This window comes from Anoplolepis gracilipes, chromosome 13 (assembly GCF_047496725.1).
Source record: "Anoplolepis gracilipes chromosome 13, ASM4749672v1, whole genome shotgun sequence".
NCBI lineage: Eukaryota > Metazoa > Arthropoda > Insecta > Hymenoptera > Formicidae > Anoplolepis > Anoplolepis gracilipes.
Window position 1 is genome coordinate 10361776 of NC_132982.1, and position 18322 is coordinate 10380097.

At 35.7% G+C, this 18322-nt stretch overlaps 1 protein-coding gene across 4 annotated transcripts; it reads right to left on the reverse strand.

Annotated features, from left to right (window-relative positions):
- Positions 1-1263: 1263 nt before the first annotated feature.
- Positions 1264-17897, reverse strand: LOC140672787 (uncharacterized). Of its 4 annotated transcripts, XR_012047946.1 has the most exons (17): positions 17738-17897; positions 10588-10804; positions 9997-10301; positions 9346-9417; positions 8340-8563; positions 7710-7807; positions 7312-7623; positions 6722-7108; positions 6402-6640; positions 5875-6155; positions 5546-5702; positions 5130-5332; positions 4904-5052; positions 4504-4815; positions 3963-4372; positions 2892-3882; positions 1264-2582 (listed from the first exon to the last, which is right to left on the reverse strand). XR_012047946.1 is itself a non-coding variant. In XM_072905192.1 (16 exons), exons 2-16 carry the CDS (start codon positions 10699-10701, stop codon positions 3243-3245), a joined length of 3903 nt encoding a protein of 1300 aa, XP_072761293.1. In that variant the 5' UTR covers positions 10702-10804; positions 17738-17897; the 3' UTR covers positions 1264-3242. The 4 variants fall into 4 exon arrangements, 3 of the variants coding, with proteins under 3 accessions (XP_072761293.1, XP_072761294.1, XP_072761295.1); XM_072905192.1 differs by having other exon boundaries at positions 1264-3882; XM_072905193.1 differs by lacking the exon at positions 17738-17897 and adding an exon at positions 11233-11395 and having other exon boundaries at positions 1264-3882.
- Between the last annotated feature and the right edge of the window lie 425 nt (positions 17898-18322).

The following is an 18322-nucleotide window of genomic DNA, read 5'->3' on the forward strand; positions in this document are numbered from 1 at the left end:
AAAAAAAAAAAAAAAAACCATGCGATGCGTTTTATTCGATATTTGTCGAAAGAGTCGATGCTCTGTCTCGAAAGAAGCAACATTTTGACAGCTTTCATATTTTCTATTTCGAGTATTTTTCCGCGTCACTTTTCTCTTTTTTTTTTTTTTTTTTTTTTTTCCTCGAAGAATGTCACGTCAAACCATAAACCAATTTATCGAAACGTGAGAATAAGATAAGCCGAGAATGTCTCTTGATGTTAGATTTTTTCTTATTTTGACAGATATATATGCAGGGATGGATCTTGGGCCTTCTCACGCATAGACATCTTACGTATTTTCCGTTATCGTACGGTCGTTTGTCACAGTTTGTCATTGATCTCTTGGAAATTGCGCAGAGAAACGAGTTTTTTTTTTCTCTCTCTCTCTCTCTCTCTCTCGCTCTCGCTCGATAGAGATGGCGCAGTCTTGAAAAAAAAATTATACAATTTTATTCATAGTTTTCAAATTCGTGTTGTAATTAGTTAGTAATTATCACGAGATAGAAAATAATTTTCACAAGACCCAAAAAATAGAAGGGCGCACATTTGCGAGATATGTATATTACATACGACATACGCGATCTACGATCTTTCAATCTCGTTTTCATGGTTTTCATTATTGAATTCATTGAATTTGCCACCATAGACATATAAAATACATAGATTGTCTATTTCACGATGACGTTAGATTGTCGATAACTAGGAGGGTAGTATCACGATAATGGTGGATGCTTTTCATTTAACGACATAGACATCATTCTATCTTTGTTGTCATTCGATGTTGAAAAAAGACAAAATAATGCTTCTGATTGCGTCGACTTTATCGCTAAATGGAAAGCACCCAATCTTGCGGCGCTGTTCGAAACACTACCCACCAATCACGAGTCATCAGCCGAACCGAGTCTGTCCGAAATGAACCGAACAAATTTGCATTCTGATTTCAAATGTATGGATATAGAGCTTATACAAAGTATGCATATTCAAACAAGTTGAAACAATTCGAAAATTTGAGACTTAATTATTTATATCGTAACATGCAATTATATCTAGCATCTTCAAATTCAAATTATTTGAATCTTTGGGCAGTGCGAATCGGTTTGAACAAAAATTGAGACCATAACTTACAAGCTATAATCACAAAAGTGATTTTACGATCAATTTCCATGTGCCATGCAAATAATAATCCAAGTCAAAATCGAAATCGAAATCGAAATCGAAATCGAAATCGAAATCGGGAATGCACTTTGTGTATTATCAGTAAATTTTATTGAATTCAAGTAATTTTACTATTGGTGTTAATTAGTATAGTAAAATCGCGTCGAAATTCTCGCTATATCTTGTTCCATATCTACAGAATCGTAATACATTTATTTTTTAACGCGGTATTTCTTTAACTTTTGCAGCGCACGCTATCGTTTAAAATTAATCTCGATTCACAATGTCTCGGAGAAAGATATGTAACATCTATTGTAATTTTATTAGTAAAATAAAATGTACATTGAGAGACTTGAACGCACGACATTAAAATATTTCATAAATGTTAGATACACGTTAAAAGAGCGCATTTGTCTCGATAAAATAAATTATACGAGAATTACAATTACAATTACATATTGTTCAATTTATGCTCTGTACATTATCGAGTTAAACATAAGATGTAATCGATAACATATCCATTATTATTTATCATAATGGAAGTTTCACAATTTTACAATAGACTTGAATAACATAATCGTCGCACGAGCACACAGAATTCTATATATCATTGTGTAATATTATAAATAAGAGTATTTATAATTGTAAGCATACATCTTTTATCGGTAAATCGCCGTTTAGTATATCCGCAAATAACAGAAAATGTATATTCTGTGTATAACATTACATTAACAAATTTATTTATACAATTGGCTATCTATATACAGTATGTCAATATGCGCGAATGTATCTATTTAGTATAATATTAAAGAGAGGCTTTGCTAGTCTTATCTGTTGCACTACAATCTGGGATCTATATTTTCCTTCTCTCTCTCTCTCTAATCATTTCTCATATATGTATATATGAATAAAATAGACTTGAAAATTATAATTTTTTAATGAAAAAAAATCTTTCAATCTTTTTGCATTGATCACTTTATACTTTTCATTAAACCAATTTATCCAATAGTTAAAAAACAAATCAAAGCGATGATAATACTATATGAAACAAATATGAGACGTCAGACACTATTATACATGTTATAAAATACTCGTTCTATGCTTTTTTTTAATATTTTTCCATCTTTGTAGAGGAATTGGTTTCGATCGTTCGATTTATTCAATTTTTTGTGCTTAATCCTCTTCTTAAGAGGAAGAACTCAAAGAGAAGAATATTATTACTTCTATTTTTATTTACCACATTTATATTTACCTATTAACGGTAGTAAAATTGGACCTTACCTTGTCCAATCAGCGCCAGGTTAAAAACCGTAAAAGAATTGTTACTTAGATTCTCCTCAACTAATTCATCTAGGCAATCAACATTGGTTGAAGAGTACTTGTGAGTAAAGCTCGAAATTAGTTTGACTGAAAACAGAAGAATATTAACAAGCGTGCACTTTCTATATTCTTTAGCACTTGCAACAGTGTCCAAAGACTCATATTTGCCTATCCATTCTACCAAAGAAAATAAAATTAATTGAAATTGAATTGTCAATAATTCAAATTTTCTATATAAACTTTTGTACTGAACAAATAAATTGATACATAATATTAGCGTATTTAGTGAATTTTTACAGGAAAATCTGGATATAATAGAGTTTTGCGGAAGATCACGTTTTATCGCAATGTAAATAATTGTAATTCATTAGATATTATTCGACAGTACATACTTACATGGTAATTGATCTATAAATATGTTCTCTCTTGGAAGATATCTCTCGTTTTTAACATTCCAAATTTACACTTTTGATTAAAAACGATTAAAACTTTTCAATAAATGCCTAGTTTGTATACTGATTAAGAATCCGTATTGCTCTTAGTTGAAAGTGAATAATGCGATTTTAATATTGGATATCATCTTGGATGATAAAGGCTGTTCTCTAAGATTGGGTTGAAATCTATGTAATATAATTGTAGCTGTCTCTCTCTCTCTCTTTTCTCTTTTTCTTCATATATCATTTATAAACATGACGACGACGAGAGAGCCATTTATATAACTTCGGCGTATATAATGGCAAATTTAATTCAAACGGTTGTTCCGTATGTGCTGAACATCACTCTGGTGGTATCTGTATCGAGGGTAACGTCTTCAGGAGACGCTAGATCAACCTTTATAGATCCAGAGTTGTTTCGTTTTCGCGTCATGCCACCGCCCCAATTTGACAGAGTCCAATGGTAAGTCTCGCCATTTTTTTCGTTTGCCACGGCAGTCTCCTGCGTTGTCTCGTTCTCCTTCTCCAAACCAGTTTCGATCGAGACAGACGACTGCGACGCGACGGAATCGAAGCTAGAATCACCACCACCGCCACCGCCACCGCCACCGCCACCGCCACCGCCACCGCCACCGCCACCGCCGCCGTCGCCATCGCCGCCGCCTCTGTATCGATTTACGCATTCTATTGCCATCTCACCGGGAGATTCCTCAATGGCCCGCAAGATATTTTGACATAGTTCCGAATCTAGAGTTATCGGATCCTCCGAGTCGCGATTATGTATAGTTACCGCTATATGAGCCGGATGCGGTACCGGTAGAGGAATCACTAGCTTCTCTGCACTGTACGGACGAATCTGGCGTTTCCACGGTTGCCACCGTCCTTCGGAACTGTTGTCGTTTGTCATTGTGCGTCTTCGGATCTTTGCCGACGTCAACAGTCCGCTAGTATCGCTGTTAAAAATTATACTTTGTGTATTTTTTAAAAAAAAACTTGACTCGACAAAATAATTCAATTCAAAAGAGATAATTACCATCGCTTATCAGCCTTTCTGCTGTTACTGGTTTGCTTAGCTCGCGGATTGAAAGCAGATACTTCGAGATATGGACTGTGCACCTGAATATTTCCACGTGGTGCGTAAACAGCGCCAAGCAAATCAGGCCCATTGATACCACCGAGTTCAGTACTGTGGACCATATCGGCGTATCGCGATAAATCAACTCCTGGGTGCGGTTCTAATCTGAATTTAGTATCGGAATCGTCGAGTGGTTGTAGAAAATCCAGACTAAAAATATCGGCGTACATAAGTCCTGCCAGACCCGCCCAGTCGCATACTCCTAAACCTTTGTTTTCCCAAAAATCTTCCTCATTCCCGGACAATCTCGCCAAAACATGAGTGGGATATAGACGTTCTAGCATCAGTGCTCCTTGCTGTATGACCACCTACAATTTTGTTTCAAGAATGTTACAATTAGACTGCGTACAAATTTATAGAAAGTAAAATATGTAAAGTATGTAGAAAATCACATACACCTATCGCATACAACGCACAAGATTTTGCGAAAAATAATTACCTTCAAGTCAAAAGTAGTTAATTTTATTTTACTCCTCACCGCGACGCCGAGACCTGTCTGCAAATTCTTTCTTCGTCGGTCCAATTTCTCATGTAATACGGCGATCAAATCTTTGGCTTCTTTCTCGAGCGATTTATACGGATCCTTTGTCTTTGCGAGACTAGCGGCAAACGGACCGAAACAGGCTTCGACAAACTGAGTAAAATCTCTCTGCGGTTGAGTAATTAATCTCTCGGTTTCTTGCTGGAAAGCCAGCAATTCGTCCAGTTCTAATTTCGCTTCGAACGCAGCCAACGCTTGTTCCGCTTTTATCTGACGAAAATATAATTTCAGTTTTACAGATTTTATATAATGCCGGACATTATACGATCCATCCATCTAAAAAAGTGCGACAACTCACTTGATAATAATAATCCGAAGCTAATCCCGGCCCAGCTATTCTTTTTACGACAAAGCTATCGCTCGCTGGTATCCGACCTCTGTTTTTAATCACTAGGTGGAACATGGCTGTGTCCCAGAGCACTCTGACACAGTAACGTATCACAGCAACTGCGAAATAGGATTATTTTTTCATAACAGTGCACATCATTCTTTGTATTCTTTATTCAATTCAGCATTTTGATTACCTGTAAGTATCACGAATGAAATGACTGGGCACAGAACAAAGGCTACGAATAATGCCGCTATTGGTTGTAAACATCCTTGAACAGAAATGTTCCAGAGTAGTGCTTCCACCACCACGAGATATCGATTACGGCTCGGTTCGGGGCTATCCAAGTCCATGATAAGCGCCATAAACGCATGCAGCGCTAGCGTGACCAAAGGCATCCTGACAAAATGAAAGAGCCGAGTTTAATTATGCCACAAAAAAATTAATAAAAATAAATTAATAAAAATAAAAATTAATAAAAATAAAAAATCAAAATAAAATAATAAAGGAGGGAGGGAGGGGGAAGAGAGAGAGAGAGAGAGAATAAAAGAAAAAAAAAAAAAAAAAAAAAAACCCCTCAACAAATAGAAAATTATTGTGCATGAAACTAACCATAAGACTGCGGTAAGAGCAATCATCAGCGAGCTGACACTCGCCATAATACACACCACGGGAAATACAAACAGTATGATAAGTGTGCCCAACAGACCCTTTGCGCCATAATTCCACAGTCTATTTAGATGTCGGGTCATACCTTTGCCGATAAATCCTAAGAGGGTTGTTGTTATATTATTATTCGTGGCTCTAATTATATCTTTAATATTATAATGTATTTTGTTAATATTGTCTCTGGGTTTTTTACAACTGCATCGGGATCAAAATGAGTATAGAAATGTATTTACAAAATATATTTATGAAAATGTGATCGAAATTAAACTTGCCTGTATCTGGTTCAGTCTCAAAATGTGTTCGACTTTTACTGATGTGCCTCCAAAGCGCTATTAATCGAGAACAAAGAGTAGGCATCTGCGATGACTTTCTCGGGAACAATGTTCCGTTGAGTTGACTCAATTCCAGGTCGGGAGTAAACGATTGCACCAGCAATAAAGCGCGAAAAGACACGGGACTGCACCACGGTACGGCTACGCCCAATAAAAACATTGCATTCCAAGTCCAACACCATGTCCTGGCGATGTAATTTATCCAGCGCCACATCGGCCACCTGTTATATATCACGATATTCATTACAAAGTCGAATTTTGAGATGTAGATAATAGTTTCATAGGTTGCGGTCCGTTTTTACATATATGCGCGCGCATTTATCTATAGTATTATATATATATATATATATATATATATAGCATTATAATTTATCTATAGTATCATTTTATATAGTTACATGTACTATATAAAATGTGCGCATATGCGTGAAACGTAACGTAACGTAGCTATAGATCGATTCAAGCACCTTGTCGTAGTTGTATGTACAATCTCTCTTTCGACTAAAAAGACTGGCTGGCTGGGATCAGCGCGAGGTGTTGTAATAGAAGTCGGAGTGTTGCTCAATACGGTTGGAATGATTTCTGATTGACCTTGAAAATTACGTCTTATTATCCAATTCTTTGGTAGCCAGATTTGCGTGGGCCATTGGAAAGTTCTCGTTGGAGTTTTGACTTTTCGCAGTTCTTTCAACAGAACTGGCTCTCTCTGAGAAATGGATAAATTTAATAAATATTTCCAAAGCATTCAAGCATTCAACAAAATAAAATTGAGCATTTCGTTATATACCTCTTTCATAAAGGTTAAATCACGATTGAGAAAGTAAATCGTTTGCGTGAGATTCTGATGATTGCAGAGTGTCAGAGCTTCCTCGTGCGCGCTCCATTCGCATTCCTCGATGAAATTCTCCTCAGCCTCCCGCATACGATCGCGCATCCATGGCTGTATTCGCGACAAGACCGGATGCTCGTTCTCGATGCGACGTCGTAAAGATTCTTTGGTTTGCGATAGTTTCCGTTGCATGTTCTCTACCGCTCGATGCATCAACACGACCGATTGCGCTTGTTGAACCAACAGCTGAGCAATACCGTCGCCTAACGCGAGTATATCTGGGTGCGATAGGATATTCGAGTATACTCTTTGCAGATATTCGCGCATCACCGCTTCGTTAACTTCCTAAAAATATCGATATCGATGTGTGTGAAATATATATATATATATATATATATATATATATATATATATATATGCTTTATTTCGTACACAAAATATATCAAATATAGTAAATTTATATTGTATTTATAATATTGTAATTTTTCTTTTAAGCGTTAGAATATATTATACTTGAGCGTTTATCTTTAATAATAAACATTTCTTACTCGTTCTATTTCTTCGTCCGGTTTCTTTTGTGCTCTCAATTCGGATATCAGTCTTTCTCTAAAGTGAAGGAACCAGCCTCTTGTCTCTCTCTCCAAAATTGCGACAAGCGTCGGCAAAGCCTTCCTAATTATGTCCCTGTTGAATAACCGAAGATCGACCGCGGCTCCCCCGGGTGTGCCAAATACAAAAGGGATCGAAACAGGTAATAGTTGAGACGATTCTCTTTCAACTTCGAACTTTTCAGTAGTTGCCCGACGAAGTTGTTTCCTTATGAATCCGCAGAGTAGTTCCAAAGAATCTTCATATTCCGGCTATAAAAAAACGTAGTGGAAGCGCAAAGTTTATATATCGAAGACAATGCGAGATCTTGCAAATGTGTAATATGAAAATATCTTACCCGACAAACTAATTCCGCTACCAAGTATCGACAACGTTCTTCCCTAATTTTAGCATCCAAGTTATGCGCCTGAAGCGAGGGTACGCCGATTATAATGTCTGCAAGATACATCATATATATGTATATCTAATATCTATACGTTATAATTGTATACATAGATATATGCATAGGTATCACAATCATTACGCAAAGCATAACTAATCGATAATGCAAATGTCGTGTGACGTTTAAAGAGAAATTGGACGACTATACACACACACGCACACGCACACGCACACGCACACGCACACGCACACGCACGCACGCACACACACACACACACACACACACACACAAACAAGTTGATGAAAATAAAAATTTTAATTTTAAAATCGGGGCAAATATCTCTTTACCTTAACTCAGAAATTAATTTTATATTTTGTATTTTAAGGGACTATAATGTGTGCTTTGTACAATGTTAAATTCATGAATTTCGAAATGTGTTAAGTTTATTAACTTTTGACACAACTGATGCGTTAAAGTCCCATTAAACATCACACGACATATATGTATACGAGCGCGTGTTTTGTATTACGCATAAAAGCGCAAAAAAAAAAAAAAAAAAAAAAAAAACGCAAACTGTCAACTTACCAAGAAGTCGTAATAGCCCCGTTATTAAGGCCTTAAAAGATTGCGAGACACTAAAGCAATGAGAAATTAATCTAGCCCTCGCCGTTACAACGAGAAACCTGGTCGCCAGAGCGAGATCGGTGAGTAACGCGTCCCGCCGTCTGTCTCGGCCGCGCTGCAAAAGACCGCTCAATCGCCATCGATGTGTCTGTCCAGCAAAGTTGATCGAGTCGACTTCGAACTCTCTGCAAGAAGAATCCTTAATCAGTCGCGCGACTAACTAACTAGTTTAGTATATCAAGTTTTCCGATCAAAATCGCACAAAGCGCGTTGGTATTTTACAAAACCAGATAGTTTACTTTGATTTATACGAATATGTTGTACTAAACACTAACAATAAATAAGGACATGTACACATATACATATATTGTATACAAAGCACTTTTATCGTTACAAAACTATTCAACATATAGATAGAAATAGTAGAATATCTATTCGTTTTCTAATTTCATCAAAGAGTACATAGATATTCGGTAGTATCTATACTAATTAATACTAGTTAAATTAGATATTTATATTCGATATAATCGAGAATATGTAATATAATTATAATCGACTACAGCGATTCGCGCTAAAGCTCATGTTTAGTTCATGTCAAGTTCGTTTTTACAACGATTATGTATCACCAGCCAAACATCTAAACTAATAATATAAATAACAGCTAAGTATATGTATATAATTTTTAAATTGAAATTCAATTGCCGTGCGACAACAACTAATATATATGTATGTGATAGTTACGCACGTTAAATTTATCTCATATCAATCTCCAATTTCAATCGCGCAAATTATATTTAAATTATAAATAATTCCGCAAATGAGCACTTGGGATAAACTAATGCAAATGCAGTAGATTGATCATACTATGAACGCGACAATTTTCTGCGCGAGAGAAATATCGATTTATTATTTGTTTAAATATATTTTTATTATATTTCAAATGTCGTCGCTAATGTCTCACACATACCCGCATCTTCGAATGCTCTCCAACTGAGTGGCATTCAGCTTCTTCGGCTTTCCATATTTATCCTTGTGTAAGCTTTACAGAAATCGTTAGAGTATATATCAGATACACATACACGCAGAGCAGCACAAGGATCGCTTTATTTATGCAACAGAGAGAGAGAGAGAGAGAGAGAGAGAGAGAGAGAGAGAGAGAGAGAGAGAGAGAGAGAGAGAGAGAGAGAGAGAGAGAGAGAGAGAGAGAGAGAGAAAGAATCTGCGTATAGCTCATTTATTGCAAATGCAAGCGTGGCACAACTATACAAATCATTTCAAAATTCATACGTTTGCTCATTGTTTTTCCAATAGTATCGCTATTCCTCAATCCTCAATCAATGTCAATTTGACAGATTTAACGATTTATCCGGACGCGGTTTATATATATATATATGTATTCTTATTTACTCATTACTATGCTATACGATATATTTTTTTTTACTACCTATATATACATATATATATATATATATATATATATATATATATATATATATATATCTACTGCCGCTATGCAATGTAGTGTATAATTATATAAAATTACGACTAGCTAAAACAATTGTTAAAAGAGTAAAATGGAGATTTGTAAAAAATACCTATATAAGAAACAAAGACTTACCCTCGCTCCCTGATGCTCTCCAGTTGTTTGTTGGTTAGTCTTTTAGGCTCGCCCTTGCTGTCCACAGCGACGGCGTCCAACTCGTCGAAACTGGGTGCCACAAAAAGATCTCTCAGATGATATTTCTTTCGCGCCAACGTGTCTTCACCCTCCGTGTACGAGGACAATGGCAGTGGCAGAACGATGGGGAAAGTTCGCCAGTGATAGAGGAATTGCTGGGCCACCTCCTTGATATTGTGTACCAATGTCTCGACTTCCGCTGGGGCACCTCGCAAATGCGAAATGTCGAATTCCACCGGTTCTTTCTAAAAAAAACAACGATTGTAAGTATTTGAGTTTAATAGATTGAAGGAAGCAAAACAGCGCTTTTCTTTTTCCATTTTATTCTATTTAATATTTTAAATCATATGCTTTTTATTTTAATAATTTCAGATTAAAAATATTTTTTGTTCGCCAAAATGGATAAGATTAATTAAGATGTCGACAAATAATTGACAGCAGACGCGTCAAACCTCTCTTGCTCTCTCTGTCGTGAGTATGTGAGTACGCGCGTTTTTTTTTTTTTTTCTTTCTTTTTTTATAGAACGTTACCTCGGGCTGGAGTCCATCTGCGTTCTCTCGATGATGCGGCTGCTGAGGATAGGCTTGATGATTCGATCCTACGTTGGCGGAATTGGCGGAAACTGAGTTTAGATTGTGGGGCATCTCGCGCGTGAAAAGCGTGCGCGGCGGCTGGGGTCAGCTGCCCCGTATACCAACTATCTCCTCATATACCATGCTGTTGGTGGCTACCATTTAGCATTCTACGCTGCAAATCAAACGAGAGAAAAATTGTTTGAATATTGTCGAGAATCAAAACCGATCGTTTAATTCAGAATAATTTCCGTGTCTGTCCGTGAGAAAAAGGTTCAATTTTACTCGAAAAGCAAAAGATGGAATATCCATCGCGTATTTTATTTTAAAATTAAAGTTGCGTTAAGAAACGTTCAATGCATTTTATTATAGATATATTTAACTATGTAAGAAAGTAACTTTTTTCAATATTTTATTGACACATAAATTGCTATAGAAAAAAAATTGGTATATATATTTGTGGGGTGAATTTCTTTCATATTTCATTATTGTGGATATAAATATAAAGCATATTGCATGCTATTTATGTAAATTATTCAAAGTTTACAATTTTGATAAAAGACACATAAATCATATAAAAATAAAACCACAACATACACATACGTTGAGATTGAAAATTCTTTATCCAAAAACATTTTTTCATCAAATGGTACTCGGAGGAGATCGTGCTTTATAGCAGCGATCAAAGCCGTGTGCAACGGGAAAAGCTAGACAGAATACATGTAGAATTTTATAGGGACGATAAAAATATCCGGGAGCAAGAGCGAACAGAATGCGGGAGACGACGCGCGTCGCGCGTTGTGCGTCGCGCGTTGTGCGTCGTGCGTCGTGCGTCGTCATTCGTCGCGGCGTGTGTGCATGTCGGTAGTAGTAATCGGCTTTAGCTGAATGTGCGAGACCTATTAACCGATTACGTTCCATTAAACGTTTAAGATTCTGAACATTCCACTCTTCTTGCCGCTACATATACGTGTACGTCATCGTGTATGTTTTAAATTACGTCCGCTCTCATGCGGTTCATCTCGCCTTTTTCTCATCCTTCCTTTTTTCTCTCTCTCGTATAATATAATATATATATATATGTGTGTGTGTGTGTGTGTGTGTGTGTGTGTGTGTGTGTGTGTGTGTGTGTACACACACACACACACACCTCTAATACCTAATACAATGATGTGCGGCACTATTATGTAAATAGCTCACGAAATGTGACAAGAGTACACACAACGAAAATTTGCAAAATATTTTAATTCCATACAGCAATGGGCTAAAAGCGACTAATAAAAAATTCACACATTTCTGTTAATTAAGGGCACAATCGAAACCAAAGTAAACCAATATATCGCGAATGCAATTTATTTTCGTGCGATATGGGCTCTTCGATCAAAAGTATTTCTAGATATGTAGCACTTGACCCGGTACATTTATCGTTAGTGTCTACAGCTGCGAATTACAGCGAATATTTCCGACGGGGGTGAATAAATATAAGATTGGCTTTTCCAAACTTGTTTCATCGTGTCCGTCATTACTCGTTACGTCGTTTCATAAAAATCATAAGTATTAATGGTGAAAATTTTAATAGACGTAAATCTGGTAGAGTTATCGGTTCGTGTCGTTTCTCCAGTTCGGAGGAAGTTAATACGGTGCGTGATGGCTATTATATCGCAGATATAGTATTGCCAGAAAATGTTACATATTTTACGTTAGTTCCCCTTTTACAACAGATGGGGAACATAATTTTATTAATTTTTTTTTCCAATAACAATATAATTATTTTATTTCAAATAAAGAAAAAAAAATAAAAATAAAAAGAGATAATTTAAGATAATTTAAGAATAATTTTCATTCAATTTTTTCCATTCGAAACAGTATTTTTTCTTCCGAAAAAATCGAAGAGAATGCCGCGATAGAGGTATAATATATAATAACAGAGGTGACACGCAAAACGCGAAAGAAATATTTGTAATGTCGAGTGTTTCAGATATTATGTCTGTGTGTTGACGGGTAGTTTGCAAAAGCTCTGCCTTTTGACCTAATTCAAAGAGCTATCGTAACTTTAAAAAGAGCTAGTCAATTCGATCGCTTTAATATACGGTGCACCCGTCACGCGTGATTGCGTGTGATTTCATGCATGATGCGCGATTTCCGAGGAAACCCAACAGTTACAGATTTCTTTATTGCTAAACGCAGCTAATGTTATTAACATTACGTTGTAACGCTGAAAAATCAATGTAATAAACATAAATTAGCTTATGGATTGAATTTTAATCTTGTTTTTATTTAATCAATTTATATTTTGCGGAAAGAGTATATATTCTCCTGTATTTTATATATATATATATATATATATATATATATATATATGATTGAAAAAAAATGTGTTACAAATTCGCTTCTTCGAAAAAGAGCGTGAGAAAAAGAGACGATTTTATTATGTATTTATAAAAGACGAAAGACGCGGTACGTATATGTAGCATATATGTACATTGTAGTATAGTTAGCCGCGAGTGTTGCTGCTGCTACTACTGCACCGACTGTTATCGAATGATAAGAAAGTAAACGGGATGAATAGCTGCCATTTATAAATTCGAAACGAGCGCGCAAATGTCGCAGAGGAATGTCGTATATGCTTATTTGCTGCAATTCCATATAATATATAGAGTTTTATTTATTTGTTGGATATACTTTTTATTATGTACCGCGCGTCTAAAATACTATGATACATCGAATAAACTATTTCGCATTCAACTATGTGTGAATATTTTCATCTCTTTTCATCTATTAGTATTATTCTATAAAGAAAACTGCTTCCGTGAACTACCCTTCTATATGTACCTGTGTACCTGTGTATCTGTTTTCCCTCTCCCATCTCTCTCAAGTAAAAGAACGCGTTTGAGTGTAGGCGTCTAACAATAAGATAAAGGACTTACATTACATGTAGGATCTACAATTGTCAATAAGTTACATGTTACATGAAAGCCTCAGCTGAGGAATTACCTCATCGAGATTCGTTTGTATGGATTATGTATCAATATAACACATGTCAATATAAGTGAAGGAGAAAAAAAAAAGATTGCGCAAAAGAAAAAAAACGTTTTATATGCACTTTGAAACGGATTGTTAATAGAAACGATCAAGTTTTCTTCTCAACTTGTTCATAATGTTGAAAATTAAGATGTACTCCATAGCAATGGCGCCGAAAGATTTTATACAACAAGTTATACCAAAAAATATACATGTACCTGTGTGTATTGTTTTATTTGTCGCACAAAACATAAAGTAAAAAAATATATATATATATATATATATATATAATACGATATAATTTTCACTAAACAGTTGATTGATGTAATTTCTGGCTTTACTTCTAACAAGATTATTTTGAATAAATGTTTAAATTGAGATTCCAAATAATTATATACCAAAGATTCTTAAAAACAAACATGTATGATTGAAAACTCCAAAAATAATAGGTACATAAGTTATATAAAGTGCATGTTTATACTTATTTATTATCTTATTATTATCATAATTGCAAGAGAGAGAGAGTGTGAGACAAAGAGGTAAAATGTCTCGAAAATATGTAGGTACATGTAATACGTATATCGCAATGATTATGATTCGGCTATTCACATGCTGTTAAATGAATATATATATATATATATAAGTACAAATGATAATAATAAAAAATAATAGAAATAAATGCAATTGTATACCAAAGAGGTAAAAAAGTAAATAAATACAATTAAATTTTTTCTGCACATATTTTTTTTTTTTTTTTTTTTACATAAAGTCTGAGGAAGAGTTAATTTGGTCGGCGCGCCTTTTTGTGCTCGCCCATCTCATCTAACGAACAAGATCCGGTACAACAGTAGAGAGACACGACATCCGAATCCCAGCCTGCCCTTTCAATGTGCACTCACTGTCAACCTTTTTCTGTTTTGTTATTTTATCCTCTCTTCTTTCGCGTTCGCGCCCTTCGTTGCGCTGCCGCAACGCGATACACAATATGTAGGTAGATGCATATACGATATACGTGTGGTTCTTGTGTAAAATCTCTCTCTCTCTCTCTCTCTCTCTCTCTCTCTCTCTCTCTCTCTTTGTATACAAATTTTCAGAATGTAATTTAACGTAATTTAAAATATCAATCAGTCAAAATTTTGCTTTAGAAATTATTTCTAAGCGAGGTTACGCAAAATGATTAAAAAAAGCTGTCTTTCAATATGAAACTTTTTAAACTTCTTAATTTTCAACAATAGTAATAGTGTAATTGTAATAAAAATTGCAATCGTTTGGGATCATTAATCCATGAGAGTTTGTTATAGATCTCATTATTGTGCGCTTGACACAAAAATTCGCAGTATGCACGCAAACACACACTCTTCCAGAAAAAGATCCGATCTCTCCTCTCTTTCTCTCTCTCTCTCTCACACACACACACACACACGTATTCAGTCTACCGCACACACGGTGTACATTGCCAGTGCCAAATACAAGAAAAAGAAATAAATAATATAAAGAATTGTGTACGTGACAATTCGGAGAAAGATGTGAAATGAAACATATATATATATATATATATATATATATACATTCATCATGTCTCATTCGTGCAATTAAAGAATTTAGATTTTCAAATTTTTAATTTTATATTTAAAAAACATAATATAAATATATGCCTGAATAGTTATGGAAAATTAATGATAAAGTATTCGACACCCTAAAATGTATATCATCGCTATTTCTTAAGAGAATAAATTTCAAATAATTTGGAAATAAGCTCTTTGATTTAGCTATTCGTCGAATATGCCACAGACGAAAATGTTCCGCATTTATGTGACAAATTGTGCATCTTTTGCATACAGTTAAAGGTTAAAGAATTAATACAAAGATTGGATGATTAATAAAATGTCTTTTGTGCTCGCTAGTAAGAAAATTATTTGAGAGAAAGATATGTTTAGAAAAATTTTATGGTTTCTCGTGAGAAAGTCAAAACTGTTTCCAATTTTTGTCAATTCTCTGTAATTTCTCCTTCCAGTTTGCACGTTCGCTATTATACGGCAGATAACTAGGCGTGTAACGATGTTACGATGATAAACTAGTCTTATATATGCGATAAATATAAATTTGGAAAATTAATATTACTTGTATCAATAAAATCTCGTTGTTTTTCTTTTTTGTTTTAAATGACACTAATTAAAAATGAGCCTAAAATGTTAGCTCCCTAGCTATATTTGTATAACGCGAGCTATTTTAACTATGGCACAGTTTATGTGGCGACAATTTTAAAATCTTTAAAACACAATTACGAATGTTATTATATTAGAATTGCTCTGAAAATTGTTTTACAATAACGGGCGGTTTGGATTCATTCATTTTTTATTAGATTCAAAATGCGTATTTTTCAAACTCTCGTGTCACACGTCTCTCGTACTACACTGTCATTGTTTTCACGTATAAATATCGCATGTAGCATAATAAAAGAGATGGATCGATCAAGTCGTCGACGCAGGCAAAGCGTACCACATACGCATTTTCACACTCGCATTCTCGAATGCAATTTCTTATGTTTTCGTCCTTTTTGAAGACACATCTCAAATGAAAGATATACCGGATATGCAAGCGATGACGAGAAGACGAGATGAAGCAGAGGACAACGCCCCTGTGTCGCGGGTCGCCCCGTGACCCGTGACTCGTTTCTCCCTAGCGTGATCGATGGGGGAAATAGATTCGCTCCCTAATCATCATCAGGGAGAAAAGACGCGTTGTAACGAGATATAAAAAAAAAAATCATTTGCCCACAACAGTCGAGCGGAAATCAATCTCATTGTCAGAATCAACATCGTACACATTATTTCTACTCGATAGGAATATACTTGTATATGAAAGGCTTGTATATTTTGCAGAGAGAATTAATTTTTTAGACATTGCATTAGATTACGGAAGATTCTGTTTTGATTTTTCCAATGACCGAATAATTTTATCGCTATAATGATGCTCGAGATTCTTTATCAAAACGTGAAAATTTAGCAAATCTCCAATAATATTAAAAAATTAAAATGCAAAGCTTGCAAGCTTGTTACGATTAATGAAAAGATATTATATATGAATGAAAATTATTAAAAATAGCGCAAATTTGTTATTTAATACTATATATACGCGTTACGTAGAATATAACGCATTCTCGCAAGAATACGGAAAATTCTATATACTAAAATATATAGTAGATATTATGTAAATTTTAACATACATACATAATGTATGTTAAAACACTCGTCTATTTAGCAAGTCTTTTTTTATTATGCAGTTAAAAAAGTACTGTAATTCTTATTCAAAATATTAAATATTTTAAAAATGTATCGTAATAAAAAGCAACTTAACGCGGATAAAAGTCTAAACCATTATGATAATGTTATTTTCATAGATGGACGCGTCGCGCCCCAATTATCGTGATATGTATATAAGATCAAATTTCTTTACGATTTACTTTGTAGCCTTTCTAGAGAAAGCGACCGAGGTGCAAGGACCGCGAAAGGGCTCGTCGTGACGTGATGTGACGTGATGTGACGTGACGTGACATGACATGATATGACGCGACGCGACGCGACGCGAAAGAAGGCGAAAAACACAACCTGTCATCGTCGGCCGTCGGCCGTGTCGCGCGAGCAGCCTAACCTTGGTCCAACCGGCTAGCCGATGACAATTTCTTTCACGGGTCGAAGATATGTGCGCGAGGATACGCGCCAAATCACTTCCGAATCGTTATTACATAGTAATAGGATAGGATAGGATAGGATAGGATAGGATAGGATAGGATAGGATAGGATAGGATAGGATAAGATAGGCTAGGATAGGATAGGATAGGATAGGATAGGATAGGATAGGATAGGATAGGCTAGGACAGGACAGGACAGGACAGGACAGGACACGACACGACACGACACGACACGACACGACACGACACGACACGACACGACACACAACATTTGACGTGAGATCGCGCAGCCACCAGCTGAGATCCTTGCGCGTCCTAGTTTGCCGAGGAAAATGACGAGAAAGCGTAAAGAGCTTCCTTGAGGAAGTTTTTGACTCACAGTATTTGATTACTCACCGGTACTCAAGCTCGTGACTCGTGACTCGTTTAGAGAAATCGTGTCACAAACGTGTAGCGCGAGATACGATATTACTATCGACAAAATGCTGTTACGCGTTACACACAAAACAACTTTCGAACGAATCGGTCAAGCGACGACTGATTTTTATCGAACCATCCGCGGCGAAATGCGGCTCGCGCCACGTCCGACCCGCCATCTCGTGTTTACCGCTACAACGATATATCCGTGATGGCAGATGGGCAGATGGCATTATGGCCATAGAGATGTAAGAATAGAGAGAGATTATGGACAACTTGTGTCTTTGTCTAATTACACCCTACCAAATATGTAGCGTTCTCTTTCTATTGTTCTATCGCATCCCATAGATATCGGAAGATGATACGATATCTATGTCGCATCCACGATCCGAGTTTTAGTTTCGAAAAATGTGTAGCGAATCAGCTTGCAGTTTTCACGGAAAAACGGCAATTTTATTGGTTACATATTTCTCGGACAGAGATCTCGGATCGAGTTCTATCATCGTGGACACAAGGCTAAAAATCGAGAGTCGAGAGGCGTCCGTTTGCACATAACCTGGTTTG

Excerpts from the sequence above, each read along its gene's own strand:
- LOC140672787 (XM_072905192.1), bottom strand. The coding sequence starts at position 10,701 with ATGCCCCACAATCTAAACTCAGTTTCCGCCAATTCCGCCAACGTAGGA. Across the intron at positions 9,418-9,996 it reads GAGAGCATCAGGGAGCGAGG|CTTACACAAGGATAAATATG; the intron begins GTAAGTCTTTGT and ends ATTTCTGTAAAG. Across the intron at positions 7,624-7,709 it reads TAGCGGAATTAGTTTGTCGG|CCGGAATATGAAGATTCTTT; the intron begins GTAAGATATTTT and ends GTTTTTTTATAG.